This window comes from Hemicordylus capensis, chromosome 3 (genome assembly GCF_027244095.1).
Source record: "Hemicordylus capensis ecotype Gifberg chromosome 3, rHemCap1.1.pri, whole genome shotgun sequence".
Taxonomy (NCBI): domain Eukaryota; kingdom Metazoa; phylum Chordata; class Lepidosauria; order Squamata; family Cordylidae; genus Hemicordylus; species Hemicordylus capensis.
In genome coordinates, this window is record NC_069659.1 from 53,775,257 (window position 1) to 53,799,096 (window position 23,840).

The following is a 23,840-nucleotide window of genomic DNA, read 5'->3' on the forward strand; positions in this document are numbered from 1 at the left end:
CAACACCACTTCTTCAAAGAGATGTAAAGGGAAGAGTAAAAAGCAAGCTGTTAACCAGCCAGTTGTGTGGAGGGGAGAGTCCCTCAGGAGCCCAGAGACATTTGTCCCCCCTATTCAATTATAGCTACACCCCTGCTCAAAATCCCCAGTCAGTTATGAAGCGCACTGTGAAGCTTCAGGAAAATTACTGTATCTCAGCATAAGCTATCTCACAAGGTTGTTGTGAAGTTCAAGTATCATTCCAAGCTTTTTGGAAGAATTAGAATATAAATATTGGCTCACATTCACTGTGACGCTACTGGAAGAAGAGAGTGCAAGCAAATCTCAGTGCTGCTGTAGCCCCCTGAACCTGACGAGGGTTGGAGAAACCTTGACAAAAATATGGGTTATATTGGAAATGGCTGCAGAGGGAGAGCCAGGAGTGGAGTTCAACTAATTGAAGGTTTCTGTTGATTGGTTTTCACCTCCCCCTGCAATCACCTGTGACACAGCCCACATCTCTGGAGAGGGTCCCTAGACCCCCAGCGGCACGTTTTTGGCTGACTCAGGGGGCTGCAGCAGCTCCAAGTCACTGGCACTACTTCTTTCCTTTGCCAGCTTTGCAGTGTATGTGAGTCATAATAAATAAACAGTGCCAATGGCATCACTATGACATTTTTAAGGATCAGCAACACAACTCCTCTCCTACCCCATGGCCATACCATTCTGCAACTTTATAAAAACTGGTCTTATTTTTATTTTTTAATGAGTTTAGAGGCTGAGCCATCCCTATCCAGCCATTACTTAAGCACAGGAGTAGTTAATTTTTAAAAACAGCAGCAGGATATGGCTTCAGCTTTCCTTCTGAAGCCATATCCCACCTTCCTTGAAACCTTTGCTATGTGTTCCCCACTATTCATGGTTGGACAATATTTCTGCCTTCTTTTTTCAAAAGGAACAAATTGTCGTATCCCCTGCAACAGTCCCTGTCCCCTTACCCATTTTATGCAGAAGGGACACCAACTACTGGTATTGAGATGAGCCTAGTGTGGGTCCTATACTAAGAAGAGCATTCAAGAAGTTTTTTTTGTCTACAACACTTTTTAGGTTTAATGACTGATATTCTGACTAAACTACTCAATGGAAATCCTATTAGAAACTAAGTAGGCAGCAGGGAAATGACTTGATTATCAAGCCAGAAGTTGCCAGTTCAAATCCCTGCTGATATGTTTCCCAGACTATGTGAAACACCTATGTTGGGCAGCAGTGCTATAGGAAGATGCTGAAAGGCATCATCTCATACTGTGCGGGAGGTGGCAATGGTAAACCCCTCCTGTATTCAACCAAAGACAACCACAGGGCTCTGTGGTCGCCAGGAGTCAACACCGACTCGGTGGCACACTTTACCTTTTACCTTTCGTTCTTTAGATTAACCCCTGGGCAGTACTATTGAGTAACTTAGTCTGGATGTCTACTGGAAATAATGTAATTTCTCCCCCTCCCTGCCTGCAGAGATAATGTATAAACAGGAAAGAGGAAAATTTCTAACACCTTAAAATAAAATAAGATTTATTTAAAACCCAATGTAGATTGTTTATTTAAATTAATCCTTGATGCAAAACCTGCTGAAGTGGCATTGTATTTTAGAAAAAGCGGGAAAGTAGTGTAGCAATGTATCCTATATCTCTAAGAAATATGTAGACTTTCAAACATAGTTTAAGGCAGTGGTATTATAAATCCAGTTATGTGCCAATAATCTATTTACCAGTCTGTATTTAAGTAGTAGTTTCTTAGCAGATCAGGCTAAAAGCTAAATTCAGTTAAACAGTAGATGAGCAAAATTTATAAAAGGTCTTTGGGTCTTTTACTTATCTAATTCTATTCACTCCAAAAATTTGTAAGGGCTTTATCACCTGTAAAGCAAGATTTTGAGACCCTGATCCTACCTAGAGAAGAATTTCTAAGCTAGAGTAGTGAGATAATGCACTAGGCATTGATGCTAATCAATGCCTAGTGGATATAAGAGGATTATCGTCCTTGGAGGCTTTCAGGAGAGCCTTAAAGGCCCATCTTTTTAGCCTGGCTTTTATTGGTATCTAATTTTAATTCTAATTTTAGTGAGTTTTAATCTGGGATAGATAGATAGATAGATAGATAGATAGATAGATAGATAGATAGATAGATAGATAGATAGATTTCTGATGTATTTAAATGTGTGCTCCACTTTTGCACCACATGGGGGGGAAACCTGCTACCTGAACAAAGAGGCACCTTTTAAAGCAGTGACTCTTTTATATTTAGCTGGGGGAGAGCAACTGACCAGCCCTAGCACTGATCCCCTCCAGTGGTTGTTGCGACTGTCTGCCTTGTATTTCTCTTTAGATTGTGAGCCCTTTTCCAACAAGGAACCATTTTATTTCTTTTTCTGTGTGAGTCGCTTTGATAACCTTTTGTTGACAAATGTGATATAAATATTCATAATAATAGCAGCAGCAAACACAATGGCTGACATGACGTGCACTCCAACATCAGCATTTCTGACCTGCCAGGACTACTGCACACCTAAAAGGCAACAGCATGGAGGCACTTCTGCAGTGCTACTTCCATCGGAAGTAATGAAAGTAGTGCGATGCAAGTGCCCAAATACTGTTTCAAACAGTTGCACAACTGCCTGCTTTTGTAACATGCCTGTGGCTGCTTGCAGATGTAACCTGGGATAGGGTAGGATAGGATTGGGTAGGAGGAGCCTGAGACATTGATGAATCCATACCATATGATGCATTTGAAATGCTTCCTACAGAAAGTTAATGGGGGCGGGGTACACATCTTTGCATCCACCATGAAGTAGGGAAACAATTGGACTCTATATCTCAATATTTGTTCCTTCTCACCAAAATCCCTCCTTTTAAAACTTACTCTGGCCAGAATCAAAACCATCCAAGTGCTGCTAAATAGGAAGGGTGTCTGTCCAAGCACAGAGAGAACTAGGCAAAGGATAAAAGCAACATCTGAATGCTAAGTGGCCTTTGTCCCATCAGACATTTATTCAATTTATAGTATGGCACTCTTACTTGGCCATATCTGTAGGAAAATTAATATGTCTGACTGAATCTGGCCACATATAACACTCATAGTGGCTACAGGATAGAGTTTATCTGTTCCCCAGATGAGCCACTATCCGGCAAAAGACATGCCTGAGTATAATAGATTGAACAGGGTTTCTCAAGACAAAACTCAGGTGTGTTGAAGAAAATACCATTATTGTTATTATTTCATACTACTCACAATAGCAGCAGTCCTAGCTATTTGGGGCAAAAGTGACCACATATTCCCAATACCAATTGGCCAGGCAAGCCACGGGAGTTGGAAGGTGGCAGCTGTGTTGTGTGTGAGATTAAACCTCATTATTAATTCCATCCCTCAGGCGTGGGCTAGCTCATTACACTTGATTTTATAAGGAGAGGAAGATCCAAACCCATTGTTCTTCCATTAAGAAATCTGCAGTATAAACAGATGTAAGGTTATGAAAAAAGGTCAAAATTGTGAGGAGATGAGGAAGGTCTATAATTTCAGCAATGGTATCAAGTCACTATGAACACACCTGCTTCTGTGACCTCAGATCCTGTAAGTGGGCAGGGGAAACCAGAAAGATTTCCACCACCTAGCATCTCCAGAGGGCCTATTTTCTTCCAGTGCCAACCTCTCTCAATAATGATGCCAGATGTAGAGAGAAACAAAGATCTTGGCTCACATAATTTCCTTTATAGGAAAATTGTGCGCAGTGGTGAAGTGAGGTCTCTCAGTATGGGTAAAAAGAGAATGGAGCCAAAAGGGTGACTATTGTCACCACAAACCTGAAATATCTTTCAAGGAATCTGGGCACACCATGTAGAGACTGTTTTACTTTTTTAAATTTGAAAACATTAACAATACATTGGAGAATATGATTTTGTTATGCCACAGCCCTCTGCTGGCATTTGATGAGACAGAATACTCAGCCTGAAATTTCGATTACAGTAAATTGTCTCAGGGCATATTGAAGTGGCAGCTTCCCCTACAGCTGATTTTGTGCTGTTGCTTTATACCAGAAGTATAACACCAAAAAAGGCATAACTGGGGAAAGGTACAACAACAAAGATGTACCAACTGGCACTAGGCTTTTTGAAAACTGTTTGCCTCTTGGTCTGTGCCACTTGACCTAATCTTACTAAGTTCCAACCTGCCATGTGTACTAGCAGGGATCAGCATGGCAATTGGCACAGTGTCTTCGTGGCTTGTAGGTATAAGTTGCACTGAATAGGTGTGATCTTGACACTTGAAAAACCTTCCATCTGGAAGCATACTTAGGCATGAAACATCATTATGAAGAACAAGTGGTTACTACTAACCCACATTTTCTCCCAGCAACATTTAGTTAAGGACATGGAACTTGATGTCATGAGACACAGTGCTTTCTCATTCCTACTTCACTTATTTGGTTGTTGCTTTCTGGGGTGTGTGGAATTTTGTTACATCATACTTCTTCTTCAACTAAGGTTATAACACGACCACCTTTCAGTACTTACAAAGTAGGTACAACAAGAACCAGAGGTGCTGAGGAACACACGCTCCCAATGGGCATGACGTTTGAACTTGCCCACCTCCAGAGCTAGATCCTGGTTAGATTTTATGGACTTTCTATGCACACTTGAAACCAGGAATTAAAAGTGGCTTGACCTACTTTGTAAGTACCTACAGGTGATCATGCCCTAAATGTTGTTGAGGGGATGTAGAGTTCTGCTCTCAGTGACTAATGTACTGAGTAGGGATGTGCACAAAATTGCCCAAATTCAAATCAATTCAATTTGGAACCATTGAACAGAGTGGAGATTCATTCAAATGATTTGAATTTGCCCAAATCAGTATCAAGTTGAATCGATTCAAAAAAATTCACCCAAATTTGATTCAAATTCAGGTGAATTTGAATCAATTCAAATGAATGTCCAGTCTGTTCAATGGTTCCAAATCAAATCAATTTAAATTTGATTCGAATTGAATTCAGGCGAATTTCATGCACATCCCTATGACTGAGGAAAATTACTTGAAGTAATTGCATTAAAATTAAAAGGACAAGTTAGGTATTGCCTAACTTGTCCTTTTAATTACAGTGGTACTACTTTGAATAATTTTTCTCAGTATGTCAGCCAGTGGAAACTATATATTTCTCATAGCCTTAAAAAACATCAGCTGCAGTAGCTCACTGTCTGGGACAGAAAATGCAATATTTGTAGTGTAGCTATTCATCACAGAAAACTGAGGCTGTTTTGTCTGCTTTGACTATCATTTTCATCATATTTGGATTTTAAATTTGTTAGCTGCCTGGATGAGCTTTCTGCCTCAAAAGGTGGGGTATACATTTCAAAGGAAGAAAAGCTTTAATGCACCCACACACTCTTCTACCCACACAAGATACACAGAAAAAATGGAGAAGTACGGAAATTACTTCTGAAATAAACTGTTGTGAGAGTTGCTGGTACTCTTTGGTTAAGGGGTCATTCAGCTCGTTGCGGTATTTCTCTTCAGGAAGAAGGATGCTGAACTCAACCATCTGTTCATGAGCTGGTTTTATCAGCTTCTCATCATCTTTCTTTATCTCATTATTGATCTAAGGAAAAATAAATATATTGAAATTTTTTAAAAGGAAAAATAAAACAATGTTATTTAGTGAACTAGGTTTAGACACCTTGCCCTGACACAATTTATGTGCTAGCTTAATTAAAATGAATGTCTTAAGTATTTCTGATATTATTTGCTTTTTGAATTGCTACCCCTCAGGACTCCCTTGCACAGGCTTGGTATTAATTTGTAAAACAATATTGGAGTGTGCTTGGGGATAAGGCAATTTCTATTGCTCCATGGATGGAGACAGGCAGTTGTTTTTTAAGGGAGTCGAATATATTATGGAAGAGGCATTGTTTCCTGCCTCTTTTTCTACTCAGGAAAGAGAGGAGTAGCTGTGTAAAAATTCTAACCTCTGCAAAACCTGTTTCACAGAGCTGAAAGTAGAATGAGGAAGATACTTGGGATTTTGAGTTGTTGGGATGACATGTTGAAGGGCAGAAATGCTGATTAGGTGATTTAGCAGGGAAGGGGTGACTCAAAGGAACTGTGTGGAGGTAGGGTGGAAGAAAAGGACGATAGAAGGGAGAAGAACTCAAATAATTTCCCAACCTGCCCATAATATTGTATAGGCACCATATTTTTACAATACATCATCTTAACTATGGGCCAGTTCAGATGATACTTTCTCCACCACAGACTGGCCCACATGATTAAGAAGAGGGACACATCGAGAGCATACCTTTCCAGATGTCTTTCCTGGACATATTGATGTCCTCTAGGCACATTCCTCTATCACATGGTGACTGGGGCAATTAATTTGAGCCACCACTCTACATGTGACTCACATACAATTAGTGAGTCATCTGAACCAGCCCTATATGTATCTTAGTTTTTTGGATCCATGAGACAATAATCCTCTAACAACATACTTAATTTATTCCAACATGTACAAATACTGATATATTAAAATTCTTAACCATTCTAGCCCATTAAATATTGCTGAGAATTAATTTTGAACATATAAGATGACAACCAACAGTTTGAAATATAAGATTCCGTTCCTGTAATTGTCAACACTGTCTGGCACTTGTATGTAACAATAAGGAACTGGGTATAATCACATAAATTTCAAAGAACATGATGTAACCTCTTTTTTAATACTGTGGTTAGTGGCTGACATGAGGAGGAAATTACTCAAAGTAGTCCTACTGAAATTAAAACAAGTTTGGCAATGTCATTTTCATTTCAATAGGACTAATATCAGTAATTCTTAGGGACATGCGTGAATCATGATTCGACACATGATTTGGAACATATCCCTAGCTCCTTTAAAATGGAGAAGAGCAGGTTCATATCTATTCCTCTGCCGCTCACCGCCACTTCCTGAATCAGCAGCGCTCCTCCCAGCTATTTTTGTGTGCCAGTGGCACTCTCCCCCAGCTGCCCTTGCACGATGCCAGCACACACATGGCTGCTGCACATGCCAGGTCATGCACAGTGATTCGACATGATTTTTCTTTTTCTTTTTAAAGACAGGAGCCATTTTCTGCCTCCGTTGAAGAAAATGGTGAGCGGTAATGACCTCTGCAGTCATTTCTGGCCACCTCCAACCTGTGGATATGCAAGGTCAGCGTGCTTTTTTCTGCATATGCCAAGGCCAGGTATCCAGAGGCGTAACTATAGGGGGGGCAGGGGGGGCACGTGCCCCGGGCGCCATCTTTTCTGGTCACGTGGGGGGCGCCGCCATGACAAAAAAATTTTTTAAAAAAATTTTTTTTAAATTTTTTTAAATACAAATGTTTCCTGCTCAGTGCAGCAGCGCTGCAGCAGTCAAGGGAGTGCGTTGGTGCCCCCTCCCCCATGAACGGTCCCTTCCGCGCCGCCCGCACCCCCCCCATTGCTTTGCTGGCGCCTGGCGGCCAGTTAGTGGCCTGGCTTGGCGGTGCCGGCGGGCGCTTGTGAGGAAAAACCTAAGTATAATGTAGTATGTTGGGGGGGCGGGGGGCGCCATTTCAGTGCTTGCCCCGGGCGCCGTTTTCCCTAGTTACGCCTCTGCAGGTATCTTTTTAAAATATGTAATCCATAGATAATGAGGTGGTCCACCTGTATTTCTATGGAAGGGTCAATGAAAAGTAAATGCAATTTTGCTCCTCAAAAGCCAGTCTAACAAAAATCTGGATACACTCACTTCTGAGTCTTCAATCTTGTCAGTAGTGCTGTCTGAAGGACTTTCAACTGAGACCACATCAGGAGGTGGAACATTAGCAGCTGCATCTAGGGAGGAAAACAAGGGATACTTCCAGTTCATTTATGACACCCTAGCCAATTACATATTTGCTAGAATATTAAATACCTGTTAGAATATTAAATACTTGCTAGAATAGCAAATAATTGTCAGAATAGATGGTAAAATATCAACTCCTCTATTTCACATAACCAAATTAATATTAATATTATATTAATTATGTTCAGGCCAGCATATTACTAGATAGTCCACCTATCTAGTGGCACAGTGGAGAAGCAACCTGCTTAGTTAGAGAGCAGGAGGCTGTTGGTTTGAATCCCTGCTGGTGTGTTTCCCAGAATATGAGATATCAGGCAGCAGCATTATAGGAAGGTTCTGAAAGGCATCATCTCATACTGCACGGGTGGAGGCAATGGTAAACCACTCCTGTATTCTACCAAGAAAACCACAGGGCTCTGTGGGCACCAGGAGTCAACACCAACTCGATGGCACAACCTTTATTACTAGATAGATAGATAGATAGATAGATAGATAGATAGATAGATAGTAAGTAATATGCTGGCCTGAAAATAATATCAAATGAAAAAGTCATGAATTGTTCATAAGATTTTAAAATGGTGATCTTTTGCCATTCAACAGAACAATACATTAGAGGAGAAGCAGTGACCTGAGCTTTGACCAATGGAACAGAACAAATTGTAGCAGCACATACAGTGACTCGCTCTGCTGTAGCTGAAACTCCACAAAAATAGCTCTGTCAAGATAACTCTTCTTCACTTTCATTATGGATAATGTACCTCCATGAACACAATTGGCCAAAACAAATAAAAGACCACAATTCATCCTGCTCTTTAATACTGGGAAACATTAGACTTTCCACCAATTTACTAAGGGCCAAACATTACATTAAGTGCATCATTAGAGCCCATGTAGTAATTTTTCACCCTCAACAGGCACCATGCAGAAGCTGATCCAGGTTGAGACCCCAGCATGAGGAGAAAGAGCTTTAACCTTTTTGCCTTACTATGGTTAGGATTCAAATTGAGACTCCTATAGCTGCTAGTTGCCCCAGGAGGAAAGCTCCCATTGGTGTCAATGTGTGTTTTCCTCCAAGAACAAATAGCAGTTACAAGGGGTCCAGTCAGATTGGGACCAAAATGGAAGCAAAGTGCTACTGCTCCTTCCTCTCATAGTCCTGATGTGGGTACACCATGGCCCCTATGGGGTTGGGGAGCAAAGCACATCAAATCTAATGATATGCTTAAAATAATGTGTAGTGTGGCCCTGGGTAGAGAATATATAAATAAAAGAGAACAGACCTCTCAAAGTGGTAGCATCACCAGCTGGAGAAGGTGTTGGCATTCCCAAACTGAAAACCAAAGACAGTAAAAAGATTGCATGTAAATGTGGGGTTAAAGTTTTTCTTCCAGAAATAATCTTGCCCTTATCCAATGAGGACAGTTTTCCAAACTGAAGAAAGCTTTACCAATCTTTGATGCACTGCTGGCTCCTGGCTTTTGGAGGTCCTCAAGCAGGAAGCCCTTAATGGGTCCCATAAAATATAAAGACTGAACCCTCTTAAAATATGGCAGGTTGAGAATGTTCTTCTCATGTACTATCTCCTAGGGATGTGCCCAGAACCATTCCGGAGGTGGCGGGAAGGTTCCCTTAAGGGCGGGGGAGGGTGCACTTATCCGTCCCGCTGCATTCCCCCACCAGCACGCCGTTGTAGCAAAGCCCCTCGAGGAGGCAGCATACCTCCCTGTCACCCTGTTGTTGTCCTCAACCGGAAGTGGCCGAAAGTACCGGGTATGCGTGCACCCATCGTGTGTGTGTGCACGCGTGCAAACGACGGGCACATGTGCGCCCGGTACTTCCGGCCACTTCCGGCCGAGGACAACAATGAGGCAGCAGGGAGGTATGCTGCCGCCCTGAAGGACTTTGCTACAATGGAGCGCCGGCGGGGGAAATGCGGCAGGAGGGATAAGTGCACTCTCCCCCACCCTTAAGGGAACACCCCCATCGCCTCCGAAAACCAAAACGGCCCTGGTGGCCAAAACATTTCAGAGGCCTCTATAATGGCCTCCGAAACGTTTCGGGGCTCAAGCCTAATGTCTCCTTTTACAGCACTGAGACTGAATGTGCAAATGGTTGCTGGTGTTTCTCTTTACCATTGTGCTAACTGTTGGGACATGCAACAGCTGCAGCTTAGTTTGCTGTATAGTTTGCATGTAATCTGTTATAAAGCCAGAGAGGTCACTATAGCTTCCTCTGTGTTGGTTGGGCTAGCTAGGAGTTTCTATTCTCCTTCCTGTTCCTTTGTGTAAGAGTCAGCAAGTTCAGTACAGTACTGGCCTCTTAGTGCCTTTGTCTCCCAAATAAAGTTATCTTTAAAACCTTCCACTGGTGTTTACTCTGTATTCCATGCAGACAGAACACACTCTGCAACACTTAATCAACTTCCTACAGTGAGGGAGAGTGTGGATGAGGATTTGGCCCAGAGGGAGAGGGAGGGCAACTGAATGAACAGCTAGCACTGCTGATGAAGTGCAGCACCAACAGGGGGCCATGGCAAGTATCTGACCACTTGCACTGACCCTGCTTTGATGACATTTTTTCATATTAAGATTCCTCAATACTGGGAGGCATCAGGCTTTCCTCCAATTTACTAAGGGCTAGATGTTACATTAAGTGCATAATTAGAACTCACATGCTTCTTTTGTCCTAAATAAGAGCCATGGAGATACTGATCCAGGTTGGGTCCAGAGCATGAGGAGAAAGGGCTTTAATCCTTTGCCCTTACTACGGTTGTGATTCAGATTGGAGACCCTTGTAGCTGCTATTTGGTCCATTACATAGCATCTCAATTAAACTAACAGGACATAATTAGACATCAGTGGGGGAGGAAGAAATATATGATGCCCTTCAATCTATTTTAGGATATTATTTTGCTCATTTCTTTTAGCAGTAACCCTTCACAGCTTCAAAGATGTAGGACAGGTACTACAGAAAGAACAAAACATGGAATCATGACCACACAGGATTAACAAGCAACCTTTATTTGTTGTCTCTGCTATCAGTGGAACCTAATGCCAAATAATTTTCTATGATATTTTATATACACAGTGGCTTTTGGAATGCATCCTGTGAGTTCATATATGTAAAAATAGTTTGTTGGATGGCAATATCCATGCAGGTTTCTCAGTGATTCAGTCCATGGGATTGTCTTTGAAACAGTTGTGTGGATGACACATTCCAAGGACATATTTCCATATGCATGGAACTACAGAAATCATTCCAAAAGCTATCTTACATATTCAAAACATATGGAAGAAGTTACCTTAAGAATGTCAAAAATAACAGTCTACGATTATGGACAAACAATGGGATACAGAAAGGAGTATACACGCACAATGAGCATATACCAATGTGCTTATTACATGGTCACATAACTTTTAAATTATTTCCCCAAACTCTTCAGGAACATAACATGCAGTTCATCAAAATAAATGGTCATAATGTGAATAAGCTCTAGAAACATCATTCCATAGAGTTTGTTTATTCTTGATTCTGACCTGTTGGGTTTTCCTTAGTTTGTTCAGAAGACGACTACCCTACCCTGAGCCATCCCTCCTTGTCTTTTGCATTGTGTGCTTGGGGGAATAAAGTATGTTTTGTGGAACCTTGCTTTTAGTCCTCTTTGCCAATATATCATAAATGAAAGTACTCCCATTGATTTTAATAGGGCAGGGTTGGATAATGTTCTAATCATAAAAGGAACACTTTAAAAGAGGAATTATAGGAACAACACTTACAGGAAACTTTTTTCCAGAAGCAAAAAGCCACAATGTGTGATGCTTTAATGTGGTTAAATTAAAATTGGTATCCCTAATGTCAGACACAAATGGAAGATAAGTATTTTAAGATAAAAAGCAGGGCAGATCTAGGTCTCAAAAAACCTTAGAAGTGAAGTTCAAGTAATCTATACTGGTGAAGCAGAGAATGTAAAAGTAAAATGTCTGTGTGGGTGCCAGCCATGCAGATGGCCAGTACACATGTACAGCGGTGTCCAAATTGGCCGCTGCCGGCACAGGGAGGCCCAGAACAGGCCAAAAAGGGCCTGAAACAGGCCATTTGAGATGGGGGGAAGCCAGTGGGGGAGGGGGAACTTCAGGAGATCCCCCACATGGCCACGGCAGCACCCTCCCACAATGGCAGTAAGTTCACCTTTTTTAAAAAAGCCCCAGACCAGCCCATGGGGGGGGGGTTGGCTCGACCTCAAGCCGAGCCAGGCCTGGTCCAGCTTGAGGGCAAGTCCTTGAGCTAGGCCACTTCAAGTGCGAGCCAGCTCGACCTTGAGCTGGCTCACACATCCCTACTATAATAGTTAGAATTATGTATTTTGTGTTAAAAGCATTAAACTTTAATATAGGAGGCATTCCTAATATACTCAGACTATATCCCAATATTATTTTCTTAAAATTTCCAGGAGCAAGCCCTGTTGAACTCTCTGAGATCCAAGAAAATTAAAAAATGCCTTTCCATCTTAATTTGAGCTTTATACAGTACAGTTTGTACATAAACCAAGTGTTGTGCTTTTATCAAAAAATGTACTCTTTTTTGCTAAGCTCACAGCTGTACTGAAATTAGTAAGGATGTACATGAACCATGATTCGATCAACAATTCGATGCACAGCACGGGTACCTTTAGAAGGGAAGAGAGCAGGACTCTACTTGCTCCTCCACTGCTCTTTGCAGCTTCCTGCTGGCAAAGGTGCTCTGACCTGCACCCTCACACGCTGGTGCTCTGCCCAGCTCCCCTCATGTGGTGGTGTCCTCATGCACACACATGGCCTCCGTACAGGCACAGCAGCCATGTGTAAGCCACTGCCTCACGAGGGCAGCTGGGGGGAGAGCCAATGCTGTGCAAGGGGTACTGCGGGGAAGGTGCAGCAAGTAGCAGAGGAACAGGTATAGACCTGCTCTCCTCCCTTTTAAAGGTGCCTGGGCTGTACATCGAATCATTAATCGAATCATGATTTGTGCACATCCCTAAAAATTAGACAATGTGACTGACAATGTGACATTCTGAGTTAACATGCATAGGACTGCACTGTGGATCTCCAGTACCACACTAGCTCTGGTTCAAATAGAACCTGAACAGGTTAAGAGGAAAGAAACCATGGGTACTGAGAAGTTCACAGGCTAGGATATTATCACTAATACAAAAGAAGCAAGGTTTGCAGAACAGTCCTGATCAAATTACAGCTTTCTCAAATTGTTTTGTTAACTATTGAGATGAATGTGAGACAGGAGATGCTGGCAAGAATGGTAGAATCCTTCACTGTTTGGGGATAGAAATTTTAAAATAAAGCCCCTGTCTTATAGTAAGCATTTAACAATTTCTAAAGAACGTTTCCGCAAACAATTATTTTCTGTATAGTCATAATCACATTCACAGATCATGGAATATTATTTCCAGTGTGATAGTTGAGGCATGGTCAGCGCTATCATTAGGCAAGGTGTGGGTGTGGGGGCAATGATGGACACTATTTGGATTTTCTGTCTCAAATCTGGAACCAGTTTTCTGACTGATTCTATCACATCTCTGGTCCAGGCATTCCTCACATTCTTATTTCTCTTCAAAGAACAAATTTCTAGAGCTTGTGGTTAAAAAGCACTATACATCATAACCACCCCAAGGGAAAAACAAAGAACCCTTCCATTCCACTGTAACACTAGCGACTGTCTTCCAGGGCAATTAGTTGGAGGCTTTGTGTGGTGGGATGACTTTGAAAGCACCTGTCCCTCCTACATTAGGAGCTTTTCAGCTGCAGTGTGCAAATGGGAAGATTCAAATAAGAAATAATATATTCATATCAACACTGGTAGGAGGGTGTAAATTACATTCAACTCTGCCCCTTTTAAGGGATAAAGCCGCCCAATATATCTTCTTGTTGGAACAACATCAATATACATTTTCTTCTGCCACTCCTTTGCTGCTCTTACAAAATTGAATTTTTAACAAACTATTTCGGGGTGCCCCCACTTTGCTGAGACCCACAGATACAGTAGAAGTGTCCATGACAAGGGGAGGAGGGAAAGGTACGGTAAGAGAGGAAACAGCAAGCCTGCTGTCAGCTAGCACAATGGGGGAAGTGAGATTCTCCCACTATGGAGGCCTGAAATTATTGTCTTGATGGGCCTCTTCATGACTCAAATCCAGCTTATGAGCAAGGTAAAGTAACATGGCTAAAAAGCCACATATAAAAGGCAGAGGAAGCAAGTTGGTGGCTGACATCCTGACTAAATTTGCTAGAGGCAGTTCTATGGAAATGTAATAGTCCTTCAGAGTAACTTTCAAGTAGTACTATTAAGAAAATGGAGGGAACTATGAGTCTCAGAGGATAAGAAACCACATGACAATAACCTCCTCTCCTTAGGCTGAAGCTAAAGAGACTTGAGGTCCACCCCACCTCATTTCCTCACAATAACTATTAGAATTTAGTTACTATAAAGTGAAAGCCGGTTTCCAAGGGCCTTTTCTTCTGAACTGTAAAATATTGTTGTTAAATATATTTCTACCCTTTTCTAATATAAAATTGCCAAGACAACTTGCAATGTTGTTTAAAACAAACAATTAAAACAAACAAAAAAGATTTTTCGACAATTGAGCTCTCAGAAGCCATGTAAAAACCACCAAACCCTGAAAGCCATCAAAAGCCCAGGGCAACAGTCATTTTCATCCGAGAGTTCTCCACACAGAAGGCTTTACCACATGTTTTCTGGGAGGCTTTATGGCAAACTCAAAGTTATCTCAAAAACCCAACACAAAGTGGATTTTTTAACCCCGGATATAAATCAGGCTGCACTCTAAGACGCAGTGAAAAACCCGAATTGTGTCCAAAGTACTCCCTGATAGCTCACAGAACTTGGGGGTAAATCTGCCCGATATGTGAATGCACACCCTCCATTCCAGAGGAGATGCAATCTAAAGGGCTTTAAAATCCCTATGTGAAAAACTTCTTGGAGCATTCCCAGATGGGGCTTTCAGCTCACATCTCCACCAAAATGGAAGGTGTTCATTTGCACGTCGGCCAGATTCGGGCCAAAGTCTGTGTGAGATATTAGGGAGCACTTCACACACGATTTGGCTTTTCCACTGTGCATTGAAGCTTAGCCCAATTTATGTCTGGGGTTTTTAAAAAATCCACTATTTGCACCAGCTTGGGGGGATAAATCGAAGTATCAGATATTCCCCAACATGATGTGTGGAGTGGCCATTAGCAATAACTTTACTTTCTTCAGAGTTCAATAGGAAGCAGTGTAAGTTAGGACAAAAGTAAATAAAGCGAGTATAAATGTGTATAAGTGTAAATAAGAATAATTTGTAGTAAATCTGGGACATTAACATTGCCACTTTTTCATTATGGTTTATTTTTTAAACCTTGGTTGGTTTATATGTCAGGACTGGTGCATTCCCCTGTGCTCGAGAGTGGATGCATGGTTTCTGGTTATTTTTTCAAATTTTTATTTTTTTAATATATTCTTTCTCCCAGTGCTTTTGCACAAGTACATCTGCATGGGAGCACAATCCCATATTCCATCTACTGTCATTAAGGACTGCTTCAACTTTGGGGCTTCCACTGGGAGGGAGCGGGAAGCCCAGGCACTAGGTTCTGCTCATGCGTACTTCTCAGGGATTTCCCCACTTTTGTTTATTTGTTTATTATTTTTTCAGTGCTCTTGTGTACGCCCACTATTGCAAAAAGAGGAAAACAAGTCAAAAAGCCTTTTGAAGTAGCACAGTTACACAAGAGCATATTGTCAAGCCAAATACACACAAGTATCTATAGGGAAAAGAGAAAAAAATCAGAGTTCACTAATGGCTGGGTAGAGAGCTCTGAAAATTGGCACACAGGCAGCACAGGATGGCATGACTCTGCGTATTTAATTTAACGTTCATTGGTCCATCTCTTGATTTTTAATATATTTTTTAAAATGCAGTGATTCTTGGATGTTTAGGGGTTTTTTTGCCACCGTCTCTGCTTAAACTTTTAAAAATATTTAAAAATCAATACATTGCTTAATTTACTTGAAATTAAATACACAGAGTCCTGCCATCCTCTACTACCTGTGTGCCAAATTTCAGAGTTCTCTGTCCAGCCATTACCATGCTCTGATTTTTTTTCTCTTTTCCCAATAGATGGCTATTTTTTGGTGTGAGCTTTTCTTGCATAATTGCGCTACTTCAAAAGGAATTCTGACTTGTTCTCTTCCTTTGCAATAGAAGGGGTGCACACAACCACCTTGCCAATTTTCTTTTTGAAAGCTCAGAGAACAGTTATTGCAACTATGATCAGTGGGCGGGGGGAGGATTGCTAGAACTGCAGGAAGCAGCTGCAGACACCATTTTGTATTTTCCCTGCCATTTTATCTTCTGATTTTCTGATAATTTTAATGATAGTTTTAAGGGTATTTGTGGATTTTGGATTTGCCTGTATGGTGTGCATGTCCATTGTTCTAGTCTGCACTGCTGGCAGGGTTCTGCTTGCAAAATGATTCCAAAAAACCCATCCAAATGGGCCAAATAAAGTGCCCTACTGTGTTCTGTGGGTGATCTGTGGGTCTCCTGGCATCCAGCAATGCCCCCTAAAAGTCCAAAGCAGTCCCCCAAATCGTGCATTTCCCCCATTTTTGCAGGAAATCAGCCACAAAATGGTTCCCACGTACAAAATGGTGGCTGGAAGTGATCCCCACAGTCACTTCTGGCCCTCTAGTAACCATGGCTATGTGGGTTTTAACTCTTTGTATCTGCAGATATTGAAATTGGGTGTCAATTAGAGACCCACAAAAACATGGATATAGAATCCTTGAATAATGAGGTTCTCATGTGTGGGGGTATGTATGTATGTATGTATGTATGTATGTATGTATATGTGTGGATAGATAGATAGATAGATAGATAGATAGATAGATAGGCAGACAGACTGGAAGTTGACTGCAGGGCGCAAGAAACAAATCTGCCTTGTTAGGAACTGAAAGGGACGGCAGGCAGAGCCAACACTCCCCAGTCACTCTCAAGCAGGTAGCCACACCTCCACCTCTTGCTTTATTCACAGAGTCTCTCCATACAGTGCAGTTTTAAACATGTACAGTTTTAAAGATGCCTATATTACGTATTAAGGACCAATTGTCATGAATCATCATGAAGAAAGTCATTGGCTGTATGAATGACACTTTGTTGTTACAGTATTGAAGTCTCTGTAAATCCTTCTGTGTGAACTCCCCCCTACACTATGCATAGTGAAGCAAGAGTAAACTGCCATTTGGAAAGCCTCCTGGTCTCTACAAGTAAAAAAGTTTGGTGCCACACAATCAGATAAGGGATGGGATTTTCACAGCTGAGGTGCTACTACGAGGATGGCCTCTAATAACCACCCCACCTCACCTGAGAAAATGATACAGAAAATAGAGAGGCATTTTTAAATCCAACATACATTTTAGCCAATTGAGTTTTTTATTTGGAGATTTGCAGACACAGGAAATGAGAGCAGAAGTGTTTTTAAAATACAAAAATCACAACCAGAAGTATCTAGATATCCTTTAGTATTAAGCAACATACTTATATTTAAAGTCAAAATCCTGTGGGGGTGGGGGAAATCACACAGAAAGTGAAAGGACCAAATTTATCCCTAAACAAAAGCCTCTGAAGTCAGTGATGTAACCACAGGATAGACGCTGGTCCATTTAATTGCCTTAATGTTCTGTTAAGAGAACAAAAACATTAATACGAATAGAGTTGCTTCATTGGCTCATCAGAGCACATAACAACAGGTTTGCAACAGGTTTTCAAAATGGGAATTCTTGTGAAACCTACCCCAGGCCATAGCACAGAGACCTCCAGACATTTCTGATGAAGCTATGCAAAGTATAATATCTGCTAACCCTTACATTAAAATGCTGATAAGTAAATGTTTTCCTTTTCTTAATTTGACCCTGGGAAAGGAGAGTGGACGAAGGTTTTATCTGCATTTACACATGTTCAATCCAATGACTTCAGTGAGAAAAATTTGGTCCAGGAGATTCCTCTTGTAACTTTTTAGATAAAAGGATATATAAGAATACTATATCTATTGCCTACCTGCATAAATGAAGTTCTGGAGCATCTTGGCTGAACATTAAGCAAAATATTAAATTTATATATGTATATGTATTGCATAAGCAGGTTTTTCTTTAAATGGCACATGAGCAATAGAGAACAAAATATCAAAAGAAACAGAGGGCATATTATCTATGCCTACGTAACTTTGTTGATTTTTGGAATTCAGGCAGCCATGGCAAAATACAAAGCTTAGTTCAAACCACATTTCTACTGAAACCCTGGGAAGAATTTACATATTGAGTTTTATAGAGATTTCCAATCTATGAGGTACCAAAAGGAGTCTCTTCATTCTGTGTATGGTTAATATTTGTATAGATGTACCTAAGATGGTGAAAGAGTGGTATAAACATAGATTTCAGCTACTGAAAGTATGGGTTTGGTGATACTGTGCCGTCCATGCAATTATGAAGGGTACACACTAAGAGTGCAGATGTCCCAACACCTTCTTAGCATGTCTTTTCATTGTGTAGGAGGCCTGTTTCAAATTTTTGTTTAAACAAGTATTTGGAGTGCATTTAGTGGGGCCATTTGGGTGAACAGCCCTCTCCTGCAACAACAGGATGCACTGGTAGGGCACTGGGATGCCTGTGAAGGGTTTCACAATGGGCAAACATTCAACACATCCCCTTCCTAATTGTGTGGGCAGGGACAGAATTATTGAACCAGCCCAAAGTGTTCAGCACTAGAAATTCTTGATTCATAGCTTCTGATCTCATGGGTTAAAGATCTCTGTAAAAAGGAAATAGATAAAAGGGATGTTACCCTCAGTGCCACTGCATTCCTGTTACTTCGTGTAAAACTTCTAATTTACATCCTACTCTTATCTATCTATATCTATAATTCTCTAAGGCATACCTGTGGCTAATCCCATGTGTGGCAGCTCTCGCGAAGTTCACGAGCAGCTGCCGGGAGAGGAAGGGATGCAGGGGTGGGGGAGAATGAAGTGGTTGAAGGTATGTGGGGGGGAACAAAGTGGATAAAGGAATGGGGGGATGGGGGGAGAATGAAGTGGCTGAAGGGATGTGTAGTGGGGAGAACAAAGTGGCTGAAGGGATGTTGGGGGGGAGGAGAATGAAGTGACTAAAGGGATGGAGACAAAATGAAGAAGGAGCAGGGAGCCGAATCAGTTGCTGTGGTGGTGGGTGGGGGGAGAGGGAGAACTAGGAGCACAGATGCTCTGCACCGGGTCAGCTAGGTTTTTTAATATTCTGTCAACATATATTACAGCATAGAACCTTGTTGGGTTATTTTGTGATACATCTGTCAGGTCAGTAAAGGTTGTTCCCCCCATGGTTCAGATCCAGCTAAAGTTAAGCTGCAGTCCTATGCACACTTGCCTGGATTTTAGTTCTGCTGAACACAGTGGAACAAACTTCCAAGTAAACTTTCATAGGATTCTGATGAAGGAAGCTGGTCTCAGAAGACCCTCACATGAAAAAAACATATTTATTCAACTGCTTATATTTTGCAAGATGCTTACTAACAGGTGTGTGTTAACTTATACATCATTAAATAATAGACTCCTCACTTTTTAATAGGAGATCCAGAAGGAATCTTCTATTTAATGATGTATAAGTAAACACACACCTGTTGGTAAGCATCTTGCCAAATATAGGATACTCCTGGGAATAATGCTATATCATGAAGTAGGGTCATTCTGAGAGGAGTTCTGAGGGAAATGGCCATGGCCATGGAACCATGACCAACTTCCCAGTGAGATCTGGAAGTCTTGCAGGATTTGGGAGGCCAGCTAAGCAATGCACAGCTTGCCTCACGGGCTTTGCAAGTTGGAAAAGCAGCTGATGAGAAGATTGTTCCTTCCCTCTGCTCTGAGTTGGAGAGTCAGAAGAAAGTGGAAGGAAGGCAAGAGTGATTAACACAGGGTGATTTAACCCCCTCCTCCCGATATCTGAGGTTGCCAGATATCTAGGGAAATATCCCTGATGTCTAGATAACCAGGGAAGCAGCCATTCTTGTGGGTTCACCCAATGTCAGGGCTGCTGGGAGTATAAGTGGTCCCTACTCTTCAGCAGGTGTCATGAGTGTGAGGCCCACACACAATAGGACACTACAATGCTGGGGCACTACCTAGGCACCAATCTTAGGAAGACCAAAACATAAGAACAGCCCTGGTGGATCAGGCCCAAGGCCTATCTAGTTCAGCATTCTGTTTCACACAGTGGCCCACCAGATGCCTCTGAGAAGCCCACAGGCAAGAGGTGGGGCATGCCCCCTCACCTGCTGTTGCTCCCCTGCATTTAGAGGCATCTTGCCTCTGAGGCTAGAGCTGGCCTATAGCCACCAGACTAGTAGCCACTGATTTACCTGTCCTCCGTGAATTTGTCCAAGCCCCTTTTAAAGTCATCCAAGCTAGTGGCCATCACCACATTCCATGGCAAAGAATTCCATAGATTAATTATGCACTGTGTAAAAAAGTACGTCCTTTTGTCGGTCCTAAATTTCCCAACCTTCAGTTTCATGGGATGTCCCCTAGTTTTAGTGTTGTGAGAGAGGGAGGAAAATTTCTCTCTGTCCACTCTCTATACTCCATGCATAATTTTATACAACATTCTATACAAAAACCCCTGTAGAACATAAACTGTAGGTTAAGATTTGTGCTCAAGAGTCTGTGAGTTCTTATTTCAATCTGGAGAATCCCAATTAGGGCCCCCCACACACACACCCCTGAAATATATTTCTAGTCCTCACTGAGGCAGATATATATTTTAAGTTTCTGATGTGGTCTGCCACACTAAAGAAAGTGCCAATTCCGCTAAGATTTGGTTTTCTTAAAGGCCTTGGGCACCTTTCCACATTTGAATGTTACATGCTGCGACATAGCAGAATAAAAGCCTCACAACAACCTCTGTGTTTTAAAGCTCTGATTTCGTGCAACTTCCCAATAACTCATTCTACCTATGTTAATGAAATACCATAACAGACAGTAAAACCAACTGAGCTATTACTAGGAGTACGTTGTGCAATATGAACAAAACACCTCTGTTGCTAGTTACTCTGAAACTATCCACTACATAATAATTAGCTGAAATCACCTATGCACATTCTATTTTCTTGAGTCTGAGGTTATATGAGGTGTTTGGGACAGATTTAGTCATAGCTGCAGTTTTATAGGTTTGTGTTAGATTTTCTGTGGAAGCACAAAATGTTTTTAAGGCCAGGATGTGGTCAAAATGAGGGCTGTCAACAAATTAAAGGATTATTAGTCCTCTACCTTTTAGCTGATTGATTAGTTGTACATTTAAATAAATTTGCTTATTACCAAGACTTCAGTACAAGTACTTTTTTGAGAATTGAAAGATACATAAGAAAATGTACAACTTGTCAAACAAAACCTTCCAGTCCATGCTAGAATAAAATGTCATAGCTAAGAATTCATTTCCCATTTCTAATTACATCTGAATTATACCAAAAGAATCTCACAAATTAACAAGTGTATCCATACTTCTCAGATTCACACATTAAACTTTGCCCTCACAGATTAAAACTGCCCTCTGTCAATTAATCAACTAAAGCTTCAGTTGATTAATCTGCCAATTAAACCAATGCAGACATCAGTCCTCCAAACCATGCTTAGGAGAATAGGGGAAAAGGCTTGTGCTTGCTCATTGCCTCCTTCCCTCATGTGCTCAGCTTAATTGAATACTTCCTCGTTTGATCAAATTCAAGTTTGCTGTTAACATCCAAACTGGCAAACTTTGGTGTGAGTAAGCCCTCTAAAACATAACTACAAATCACAATCAAAACTTGTGCAGTCCTGGTTTGGAGGGCTTGTTCGAACCATAGTTTCCTGGTTTTGATGTAATGGCAAACGATTGTTTGATCAAACCAGGAAGTTTACCATTAAATTGAGTGTGTGTGGGGAGGTGGTGGTATGCCATTTATTTGTAAGCCACTTTGGGAACTTTTGTTGAAAAGTGTATATACATATCTGTTGTATTCATCATATTTGTATGCAAGGCTCATTCCTGAGAGATTTGGAGGATTGAAAACTTTGTGTCTGAATGAAACCAATGTGACTTCACTAGGCTACCAGCTTTAACTGGCAGATTACTCAACTGAAACTTTAATACATGAGCATGTGATCCTAGAGTTCATTCCCAGCTCATCCTGATCATAATTTGGAGGATTGGAAATGTGATTATCTTTATGCAGCAGTTTCTTAGATCTGTGGAAAAATTAAGAGAAAATGGAGAATTGACCCCTGATAACTGAGCAAGGAGACACCTTTTCAAGTGGTGATTCTCTTATATTTAGCAGAGGGAGAGCAACTGGCCCTATCCAACCCCAGCACAGCATCACTCCAGTGGTTATTGCTGGCATCCTCCTTATGTTTCTTTTTAGATTGTGATCCTTTTGGAGACAGGGGACCATCTTATTTATGTATTATTTATTTTTCTATGCAAACCGCTTTGAGAACTTCAGTTGAAGAGCGGTATATAAATATTTGTTGTAGTAGTAGAATTCACAAAATAATTTGGTTTTATTTTAAATTGGGGCTCTGAATATTCTCTAAGCATACACTTCAGTGAATTGTACTTGAGAAAGTCAAGATACATACACACGTGGACAAATGTGTTGGTACCCCTCCACGAAAAAAGAAGAACCCACAATTGTCTCTGAAACAACTTGAAACTGACAAACGTAATTGGCATCCTTCATTGTTTATTCCACATTTAACAAAAATCAGACTTTGCTTTAGAGTTTTGATGCAACAGAATATTTCCAATAATAACACAAATGAAAATGGCATGGACAAAAATGATGGGACCCTTAAGCTAATATTTTGTTGCACAACCTTTAGAGGCAATCACTGCAAACAAGCAATTCCTATAGCTCTCAGTGAGACTTCTGCACTTGTCAACAGGAAGTTTGGCCTACTCTTCCTAAGCAAATTGCTCCAGCTGTGTCAGGTTTGAAGGGTGCCTTCTCCAGACTGTATGTTTCAGTTCTTTCCAAATATGTTCAATAGGATTCAAATCAGGGCTCATAGAAGGCCATTTCAGAATAGTCCAATGTTTTGTTCTTAGCCATTCTTGGGTGCTTTTAGCTGTGTGTTTTCGGTCATTATCCTGTTGGAGGATCCATGACCTGTGAATGAGACAGAGCTTTCTGACACCGAGTAGTACGTTTCGCTCCAGAATGTCGACAGTCTTGAGATTTCATTGTTCCCTGCACAGACTCAAGGCACTCCATGCCAAACGCAGCAAAGCAGCCCCAAAACATAACCGAGCCTCCTCCACGTTTCACAGGAGGTATGGTGTTCTTTGTTCTGAGCTACAGGAATCGCTTGTTTGCAGTGATTGCCTCTAAAGGTTGTGCAACAAAATATTAGGTTAAAGGTCCCATCATTTTTGTCCATGCCATTTTCATTTGTGTTATTATTTGAAATATTCTGTTGCATCAAAACTCTAAAGCAAAGTCTGATTTTTGTTAAATGCGGGGGGGAAAATGAAGGGTGCCAATTACGTTTGTCAGTTTCAAGTTATTTCAGAAACAATTGTGGGTTCTTCTTTTTTCGTGGAGGGGTACCAACACATTTGTCCATGTGTGTAGCTATCTTTATACACATGAGTATTGGCTAAATTTAGAATGTCATTGTTTAATTTCTCCATACAGCACTCTACGTAAGATCAGGAAAATACAAGCTCAACAAAAATATTGGCTTACATGCTCAATCCTCCCACTGAGAGAAAGGATCAGTTGGGACTGCTGTGCAACTTCAAATGGTGTAATGACAGGGCTGTGGCGGAATCCCTAAAAACCACTTCCAGGCAGTAGCTCAGTGCTTCTTCTGTTGTTTCCAGTGGAAGGGAACACTGTGTGCGGTTG

At 41.2% G+C, this 23,840-nt stretch overlaps 1 protein-coding gene across 1 annotated transcript in view; it reads right to left on the reverse strand.

The window, feature by feature from the left end:
* The window catches only part of IMPG2 (interphotoreceptor matrix proteoglycan 2), a 95,090-nt gene that overhangs the window by 22,153 nt on the left and 49,097 nt on the right, over positions 1 to 23,840 (reverse strand). Inside the window, exons 6-8 of the mRNA XM_053310219.1 lie at positions 9,145 to 9,194; positions 7,769 to 7,854; positions 5,462 to 5,623 (exon numbers count right to left, since the gene is read on the reverse strand). Coding sequence (XP_053166194.1) covers positions 5,462 to 5,623; positions 7,769 to 7,854; positions 9,145 to 9,194 — 298 coding nt within the window. The remainder of the gene's footprint in view (positions 1 to 5,461; positions 5,624 to 7,768; positions 7,855 to 9,144; positions 9,195 to 23,840) is intronic.